This window comes from Lepidochelys olivacea (genome assembly GCF_965140295.1).
Source record: "Lepidochelys olivacea isolate rLepOli2 genome assembly, chromosome: 4".
Taxonomy (NCBI): Eukaryota; Metazoa; Chordata; order Testudines; family Cheloniidae; genus Lepidochelys; species Lepidochelys olivacea.
This window is the reverse complement of record NC_140414.1, coordinates 57,450,153-57,460,492: the sequence shown is the minus strand read 5'-3', so window position 1 is coordinate 57,460,492 and position 10,340 is coordinate 57,450,153. Positions and strand designations below refer to the sequence as shown.

The 10,340-nt window shown below is 38.9% G+C and overlaps 1 protein-coding gene across 1 annotated transcript in view; it reads right to left on the bottom strand.

The window, feature by feature from the left end:
• Nucleotides 1-881: 881 nt before the first annotated feature.
• NAA15 (N-alpha-acetyltransferase 15, NatA auxiliary subunit) overlaps nt 882-10,340 on the bottom strand; it is a 66,139-nt gene continuing 56,680 nt past the window's right edge. Inside the window, exons 19-20 of the mRNA XM_084625818.1 lie at nt 9,490-9,587; nt 882-5,310 (exon numbers count right to left, since the gene is read on the bottom strand). Coding sequence (XP_084481944.1) covers nt 5,110-5,310; nt 9,490-9,587 — 299 coding nt within the window. The 3' untranslated portion in view covers nt 882-5,109. The remainder of the gene's footprint in view (nt 5,311-9,489; nt 9,588-10,340) is intronic.

Genomic DNA, 10,340 nt, shown 5'->3' with positions numbered 1-10,340 from the left:
TTAAATTTCAACACCCTACACAGGTTTGGTGTTCATTCATAGTACTGAAGTTTAATTTAAAGGAAATCAGCTACTAGTCATTGAAGCCAAGAATTTGAGATCCTTATAAAAATCCCTTTTTGAATCTTAAGAATATCCAAAATTATCCTAATTCTCACAAAAATTGTGTGGTTTTGTGGAAGGGATATTAAACCTTCTATTTCAGGGTTTAAGCCAATCTCTGTTAGAGATTAAAATGAGATATAATGTGTGTGTATGTGGGAACAGGGCAGATTATCCCACATCCATCTACTGCAAGGTTCTTGCACCTTCTTCTGAAGCATCTGGGGCTGGCCATTGTCAGAAACAGGATAGTGGACTAGATGGACTTTGGGTCTGATCTACTATGGCAATTTCCATGTTCCTTCTAATCTCTTTATAGCAAGGCAGGTCAAACTACTTCTCACTAATGCTTATATCAACCTAATTTTCAGAGGGTTTAAGTGAACAGACATTTAAATGCCTGCAGCAGTATATGTACGTTACTTTTACCCCATATTTGTTGAGCTTGCTAAAGTAAGTAGGTTTTATTCATGCCCAGTACTCAAGATGATCACTGTCCTTGGAAGAATGACCTTGGCATCTCCTCTTAAAGCTGTATTAGAGCAATACACCCTCACCAAAAACTTTATAAACAGGTAGTTTGGGACTGTTCTAGAGTACTCAACAAGTCAATTGTAGAGTTACTCAATGTTGCCAGTGCAGACTAGATCCCAGTTCAAAATGAGTTATGAAAACAAGTAATGAGTCTTTTTTTTTCCTACTCCCACGGAACAGAAAGAGAGACCTTTCTAAACTACTTCAAACTGAAGCCATTTTTAAACCAGTCATGCAAGGGCGAGTTTCAATTCAGTGTTTAATTTTAATTCAGTACATTTAGATCACAATATTGTACCAAACTGTTTTCGATTTGTGTGGCTGGTGGCATGCAACCCCAGCTGAACCATCCTTATTGGAATTTTGCAGTGAAGTTGGCACTGGTTATAGTGGCCTTATAAGAAAACATCTTATCAAAGGTCTTAGCTTTATGTTTGAACCTTTTACTTATTAAACTTTAAATAGCGCTGTTAATTATATGTACAAGACGCAAAGAAGGCATGGTACAGATATCTCAAGAACGTGGATAGGACCGACAGGAGAGGGTAAATTCCAGAAAGGATAATCAAGTGACAGTTTTTCCACTCTATCTGCCCTAGTCATATACATTTATGTAGCAAGCAGAAAAAAAAAATGAAGGGGGGGAGAGAAAGAGATCAACAGGGGAAAATGTTCTATGTTTCCTTACAATTGGTAGTATTAGTCTATTTTGGGATCACTGCTTGGAGCAGCTCCCTGCTGAAGAATGTAGTACTGCAAGAATTGATGGAAGATGAAACTTTATGTATTTCCTCTGTGGTGGAAAATACCATTTTTATTCAGGATGCCACCACAGAATGTGTTGCATGGGCTCTGATTTTCTCTCAAATTGATTTATCAGTGGTGTAATAGAACTCAATATTGCAGAGCTTGATGCACCTACCTATGCATTACTTTGATGCTTTCAAAGGCAGGCATTTAAGGCCAAAGAAACAAAGATGGACTCCTGAATTGATTGGTTCTACTAAGATATTTTCCTGCTCTTCTCTTGTGCTTTCTTTTTGGGTATTGGAACTTCAGGCAAAATGAGGAGGGGAAAGCACAGAGAACCCATTCTGCCATTTGTGTTCCCAATGAAATTTGGTCTGCATCTCCTATGGAAAGTCTCACCCTTTGCATCTTGGGCTAGTTCCCTAAATACCATCTTGGTTCAGGGACCACTTTATTTATCTGCTGACAACTTTGTTACCTTTTGTAGCAAGTCTCCTCTTTATGTGGATTACCCTGAGGCACACTAGGTGATCTTCTGTCAGGGACAGAGCCTGACTGGCTTTGACATTTAGACTTCAGCTTCTTATATCATGTATGCTGTGATTGTAATATTGTCTGATTGAACGAGGAAGTGCTCCTTCCTCAGGTGATATCGGACATCTCAAAGAGCCAACTCAACTGCTACCATCTCTAGGAAGCTGAGGCTCTGAAGTCCTCCTGATCTTGACCATGTTCTGTGTATTGTGATGCCCCTAGTGTGCTCCTCACCTTCAAAGACTGGTGTCAATGACGAGTATTTTGGGGTTCAGAATAGGAAGGCAGGCTCCTACCATCAGTGGGGGCTTTGTTGCCACCAGCTGAAGGAATGAATTATTCTGGATGATAGTTTCACATTCCTCTGCATTTCTTGCTGGAAATGGTTCCAAAACTTGAATCCCAGCAGTTCTCAATACATTCCTACCCACGAAGTATGCTCTATGCATGAAACAAGAACATACAGAAGCTAAGGTAAAGATGGATGGATGACACACTTGTTCCATGTGATACTTCAAAGATCAGTGCTGGGATCTTAAAAGCCTTCTTCACATAGGGAAAATTACTTTAGCTTATCTAGCCTTGTAAGTGCACAGTCCTCCCAGAGCAGATCAAAGAACTCTTTATCATGAACCACTGTGCCTGAAGGATTGATCGGGGTGAAGCTTTGAACAGAGATGGTGTGGCGGTGGCTCTAGTAACCACAGCTTGTGGGGGGGGGGGACGGGGGACAGGAGGGGGGTGAGACAGAGGCCCAAACAAGCCTTATTGATTGAGTCACTTGGCAGAGTGAAGGTGATGGAGTGCCTCTTGGCATTCCCTGTTTTGCCTGATCCATCATGATGAAGAGAGAACAAATACAGAGAATGAGTTTAGAGGGTGGTCCCATTCATACAGCAGAGCCCCAGAACGGAGAGAATGAGGGGGGGAAAGATTTTGCTCTCTGCTGACTCACAATTAACTACAAAAAGGCAGGAGCACAGAACTGCCTGCCTACAGTACCAGAGGCAGAGAAAGTGGCATGATGGTTGAAGCAGCATGGCCAAAACTCAGACCCTTATGGACAAGGCTGAATTGCCTTCAGTAGTTGCAGAAGAGGTGTAGTCCAAATGTCTTGGGACTGAAGGACGGGTCAGGCTCTATACATCAGCACCAGTCGCAGAGTCAGTTAAAAAGTTTCCAAGGTATTTGAGTTCCTGAAAGCCTGGCAAATTAAAACACATATATGGCAATGCAACTTACATTTCACTACATTTACAATATGAACTAGACCATTTGCATACACAAGAATAAGTCTGTATCCATGAAAACCATGCTTATAAGTGATGCTGAATGCATTACATGGAAAAAATCAATAGTAAAAATTGCCCTTCCTATTTTAAGAGGAGGGTTAGAGAAACAAGTAGCCCCCCTAAAGGCCACAATTATAAAAAGTGTCAATCATTAAATTCCACAATATGAAAAAAGATACAATTTATACTTTCACTTCATTATGATATTCTATAATTGAAATATTGCAAAGAAGGCACTGACTTTTTAGCCTGTGGTCAATTTTTTCATTGCTTTATGGTCCATAAAAGCATTGGGCACTTCTCTCATCTATACCATTAATGCAGGTTGCTTGAACTTTATTTTGCAAGTGACGAATTGCAGTCCACAATAGCTGTCAGCATAATCTTTGTTGTTGGGATTCTGAAGCCAAGTAGTAATGCATTTTGTATTATTGGATTTCCCTGATATGAAGCACTAATAATATAATGCATTAGCACTTAATATACAATCAAAGTCCACCCATCAGCAGTGACACATTAACAGTGGAACTGAACAGCATATTAAATCAACTCTGAACTGCACCTCTCTCTTCAGCCAGTAATTTACAAAGTCCAACACAGACTGGTTAAAATATTCACACAACTGTTTTTCAAAACATTTTATTGCATTATATTTGGTACCTTATGTTTGACAAAGGAAATTACATCTGTAACTGCAGGAATAAGAATCTGGTCTGTTATTTGAAAAAAAAATCTTGGGCCCCTTAAAAGTTACAAAGTCTTGTGTTTGCCTGAAACAACTGAGCAAGAAATATATTCTTAGAAATGTAGGGCTTCAAGTATTACAAACCTGTGACACTGTGGAAAAGTTCCAGAGGTATCTAAACTGCAGCACTTGTTATTCTCTGCATAACGTGAACAAGGCCTGCTGAGGTTTTAAACTATTAGTCTCTTGATCAGTCATAAAATGGTAGTCAGGAGTTCCGCTCTTTGTAACTTCAAGCCATAGTATGTTCTCATTTTGTTTTCACTCTCTGTGAAAAATGCACACTATCTTTCTAATTAGTTGGTGCCACATCACAGTGCATGATTTCATTTGGTTCTTGCATTACAGTTTTAACAAGTTTGGCCAAACTATGCTGTGAGGTTCATCTCAAAAACCAGCAGTGTTTTTTCTTTTCAAGTTTAATTAAAATGAAGAGATTGTTCTAACTGGTTTCCTTCAGTTAAAACCTGTGGTGCAAGAACACCAAACTAATCATGCACAGTGAACTTCGGAGACACAACAAGCTTACTGAACACCCTATGTTTCTTAATTCTGGCTGGTATCTATATGTCCCAGCCTCTACAACATCACATGTATGTTGTAGGTTTCTCTGTAAATAGTGATTCACAATGAATACTTCCTATGAATAGAATCATCTCCGTATCAAAATCAGTCAGATGCTAAAGCCCCAACAACTCTTTGTGCTCAGTGAAAGAATCCAGTGCTAAAACAGCGTTTTTGCTGTCTGAGATAATAGTAATCTCACAAGACAAATTTAAAGTAATATTTCTGCCACACACCTGCTCTGAGGGTTATGAGCCTCCAGATTTCATATAAATTAGTTTAAAAACATGGGGTAGGTAGGTAAGGATAAGGGTTTTTTTTTCTTCAATTTTAGCAGCTTTTAATTTTTCTTAAGAAACTGAACAACCTATATCCAGTAATATGTTAGATATTTTATATATATACTTTGTCAGCAGGATAAAAAAAGTAAAACTATTTGAAGGCAACATTTTTACTCCTTCCTTTCTCTGTGTAAGTTAGAACAATTCAGCAGGTGCGTGACAAAAATATTATACACCAGATATGGACCAATGTTATTCCACTCTCTCTTTTCTTTCTTTCTTTCTTTTTTTTTTTAAACAAAGTTGTTCATATTTCATTGGCCAGTTCTTCAGTTTCTGCAGAACTATCTCCATTAACCGTGATCTTCATATCCTCTTCATATCCAGGGGGCATGAAAGCCAAAGCATAAGGGAAAAGCTTATGACAATTCGCTCTGTAAGTTTCAGCTGCTTCTTTACAGTCTCCCAGGCTACCATCACTCAAAGCTTCTAATACCTCCATACAAGTCTAATTAAAACAAAAGAACAAAGTGTTAAATCTTCTTATATTCATCTGTGACACTCATTAAAAGATAGGTTTCAGAGTAGCAGCCGTCTTAGTCTGTATTCGCAAAAAAGAAAAGGAGTACTTGCATCCGATGCATCCGATGAAGTGAGCTGTAGCTCACGAACGCTTACGCTCAAATAAATTGGTTAGTCTCTAAGGTGCCACAAGTACTCCTTTTCTTTTTTCATTAAAAGATTTAATACTTCTGAATATATAGTTATTTTCTAGCTTCTGCCCTACTCTCAAATGTGTATTTTTCTAAATAAATACATATACAGAACATTATGCATATTTGAGAAAGTTGTATGAACATTTATAGACTTAGTTTAAGGGCATTACTGCAAAAGCCTTCTGATAGCATATTGTAAAAATACTAAATTTACTCTCTAGAGTGAAAGCATCAAGTAGTTGCAGAGTCTTTTAACACAAATAATTATCACTTCACTTTGTTGACTTTGCTGAGAGAAAAAACTGGAAGAGTATCAAAGGGTCAATACCACACAGTTCCAGAGGTCAGCAATTCCAGTGATAAAGCATTTGATTTAAATTTTGTTTCTAGCTTTACCTACACAATGATTCTAGATGAAATCGGAAGTATTTTTTCCTAAATATTTGGACCGTACCATTATGTGATTGTGTCTAGGACTCACTAGGGTTTATAAAAACAAGGAGAAAATACTTATCAGTCGTTATTTTTCCATGTATAGGTGTTTTGCATTGCAAGAGATCCATATTCCTGCAATAACACTCCTCACACATAACTAGTGGGACCTCATTGCTCAAAATCCTCAGCCAATGGGTTCCAGAAGGAACCAGTGCAGTGGAGCTCTACATAAGCCACAGTGCTTCCAAGTATTAGCTCCTACGTAAAAGGTGTGATTCTTAAACTGTTACAGAATCCCCAACTCTAAGGCAAAAAGAGGTCAAGTTACAGGCAGAAAAATACTATTCAAAAATTACAGGGAAGTATATTTTCTTTTTATCAAATGTAGATGCCTTGCAATAGATCCAAGTCCCTGGAGACTCAAAGAGTTACAAGAATCGTGTGCCTTTTGTTAAAAAAAGGTATAGAACTCTGCATTAAATTGGGCCTGCAAGTAGAAGAGTTTGGAAAGAATACTTGAAGGCACCTTGATAACCACACAGGGAAAAGATACTCGACCAGAAGAATGACATAGTTTAGAGAAAACTGTGGAGAACCATCTACAAATTATAAAGACATCTACTAAATAAATAAAACATCTGGGAGGTATAACAGGTGGAGCATCCATAACCCAAAGACTTACAACATTGGTGGCAAAAATCTAGATTTTTACTATGCGGCTGAATCCAAGCAATAATACTTTGAGCATCTGAAAACTCCATGTAGTTTCCCTACATTTATTAAAAAGGGTAAATGAGACAACTTGGATAATTATAGGCTTGTCAGCCTGACATTGATCCTGGGCAAGATAATTAAGCAGCTGATACTCAATTAATAAGGAGTTAAAGGGTAATGTAATTAATGTCAATCACCAGGGGTTTACAGAAAATACATCCTGTCAAACTAATATGGTATCTTTATTGATGAGATTACAAGTTTGGTTGATAAAGATAATAGTGTTTACACAATATATTCAGACTTCTGTAAGGCATTTGACTTAGTATCACACAATACTGTGATTAAAAAATCTAGAATAATATAAAATGAACATGACACATTGAACGGATTAAAAACCGGCTCATTGAGAAGTTTCGAAACGTAACTACAAATGGGGAGTCGTCATCAAGTTGGTGTTTCTCCAGTGGGATCACACAGAGACTGGTTCTTAGCCCTATGCTACTTAACATTTTTATCAATGACCCGGAAGAAAATCAAAATCAATCACCGATAACGTTCACAGATGACAAAAATTGAGGGAGTGATAAAATATTAAAACGATGGGTCACTGATTCATTGTGGTCTTGATCTCTTGATATACTGGACGCAAACAAACAATATGCATTTGACGATGGCTAAATGTAAATGTATACATCTATGAACAAAGAATGTAGGCCATACATACAGGATGGGGGACTCTATCCTGGGAAGCAGTGACAAGTAAATTTGGGGGTTGTGGTGGATAATCAGCTGAACATGAGCTCTCACTGTGATGCTGTGGCCAAAAGAGCTCACGCAATCCTGGTTTGCATGAACAGGGAATTCTTAAGTAGGAGTAGAGAGGTTATTTCACCTCTGTACTTGATATTGGTGTGACTGCAGCTGGAATACTGTGTCCAGTTCTGGTGCCCACAGTTCAAAGATGTTGATACATTAGAGAGGGTTCAGAGAGGAGTCACGACAATGATTAAAGGATTAGAAAACCTGCTTTATAGTGATAGATTCAAACGGTATGTCTACACTGCCATTAAACACCCACGGCTGGCCCATGTCAGCTGACTCAGGCTTGAGAGACTTAGGCTATGGAGCTGTTTAACTGTGGTCGAGACCTTTGGGCTTGGGCTGGAGCCTGGGCTCTGGGACCCCACATGGGGGGAAGGTCCCAGAGCCCGGGCTCCAGCTCAGTGGTCTACAAAGCAATTCAACAGTTCTTGAACTGATCCACATTCTCTGCAGGCTGCAGTCACTGCAAAGAATAAAGATCTTCATGTGAGTCCAAGATTACACAAAGTAGCTCAAAATCTAATTTCTATTTACTGCTAATTGTTGGAACTGTCAGGCTAAGGGTATTTAAGATGTGTGACTGCCTGATAATTAGTGGTTCTTGGATGATGAGAATGCTATAATTAATCCCACCCTTCGAGTGGCTATTCAATGTTTTCCTAGTCTGTTTTTAATGCAAGCAATCATTAAGTCACTAAAATTCAGAATCAGACTTCCTTTCACTGGTTAAGAAAATAGTACCACAATGCTGGAAAGCATCAACAGCTCCATCAGCTAGCAGCCCTGTAAAGTGTGTTCTCAAAGTATCACTGAAAAACATTTTCTATTTTAGGTCTATTATACTGAAAAAATCCAACTCCACAGCTAGTCTACTATACTGGGAAGAAGAAACTGGTAACATGTGATGCTGATAAATGGTTTATTTTTAGTTTAACATGAAACAGCACTAAGTTATATAGTAAGTATATGAATTCTGCTGAAGAAAACCTGAGTTTTTTCTTCCAAGAATGTGAAGAGGAAACAGGTCTGCTACAACAACTGATGGACAGTGATCTCAGTAGTAAGAAAGGAACTGGACAGCTGGCAGCACAAGAGACACCTGGGTTCTGCAGTTGGGGTTATATACAACGCTAGAGCCTAATGGCTCAACTTTTTGAGCTATGGGCATTCCAGTCAAGCACTAGGAGCAAGAGCCAAGGAGCATACTGAAAAGGAACAGCCTTTGAAGAACCACATTTTCTAGTAAGTTCGGGGTGCTGGAAAAATTTTTATAGTGGGAGTGCTCAGAGCCATTGAACCAAACTGTAAGCCCTGCATATAATGGAAACCACTTCAAGCCAGGGGGTGCTCCAGCACCCCCCGCATCTCTAGTTCCAACACCTATGTGTAAGTGTCAAGTGTCTAGTAAGTGTCATTGGCATTGAAGGAGGGAGGAGAAAGAGGAAATTCAGAGGAGTTTTGTACATTAATCCAGACAGTTTTGATCTGTCCACTCTGATTTGTTCAAAATAGCTGCAACTATAATGACCTTTATTTGAGGTCTCAATACTAGATTTTCACTCATCAGATACACGTTGTCCTAATTCTTTCCTATATTATTTCTTCCTGAAAGAGAGAGAGAGTATTTCACAGATTTGAAGTCCATACGCCCCCCGAAAGGGCAGGATAAAAAGATTCCTAAGTCTGTGGCAAAAGCAGGTAAGATGGGAAAAAAGCTATTTTAACAGTTTTTATGACTGACAAAAACATCCTAAAACTAGGATTTCTGCCCATCTGCAGAATACCATTAAATGTACAGATTATGGATGTACCAACTGTCTAATACAATCCAAAACTTCCCAAACAACCAAAATGATATTGCTTACAGAACCAAAAAGTTGAAGGGGGCTAATACAGCAGGGAGACAAAACATAGGAACAACACTCCTGGTTCCAATTATCTAGAAGAGGCAAATCGCAAGGTCCAAAAAAATAAAAAAAAAAATCTACCCTCTTTACCTGAAGATTCCTGTTGGTAAGGGATTCATCGAGGGATGTTGCCATCTCTACTGCTCTTTTCTGACTGGAAGGATCCAAATAGTACACCATTTTGGCAGCTGCAAGAGAAAAATAATTTTCTCCAGCATAATATCAAGTCAAACGAATCTGTATTACACAATATAAAGACTGCACAGCTCTGAAAAAAATAGGATACTGAGTTCTAGATCAAAATTCAAAACTGGCCCAAAGGGATTACCTTTGGGAGTCTTATGTTCCATGTTCTCCAGATTAGAGTAAATAGATGGTGCTCTCTGTCTACTTTTTAATGCATAAAAGTCTACATAAAACAAATTAAGATTGGCACACTTGGTGGTGGTTTCAAAATACAGAATAGGCATGGAGAATGTACTAACCTCTAAATGCTAGTGGTGGCCCCTCTAGATCAAAGCTGAGGCACAATGTCAGGGCTGTGTTGGGAACCTTGCGTCACCACTGCCCAGGCTGTAATGCAGTAGTCACTATAATACGTAATCACCATTGGGAAAGGGTGCTATGGTAAACCATGACTTGAAAAATGAGGACACCTAATAACTGGATGACAAACTATTAGGCTGAAGTAAACATGGGAGATTAAGAGGGAAGGTTCTACCATCGGTGCTGCAACTAGGGTTGGTGAGGGTGCTGCCCCACCATCTGGCTTCAAGTAGTAATAACAACCCAAATACATGGTTTCCGCCTTCAGTACCCCCACTATAAAAATTGTTCCAGCAACACTGGGTTCTGTGAGGTCAAGGGAACAATGCCCTGATGAGAAGGCCAATCCTTTATGCAACTCTGCAGGAAAAGTGGAGGTTTGTATGCTTCAAATT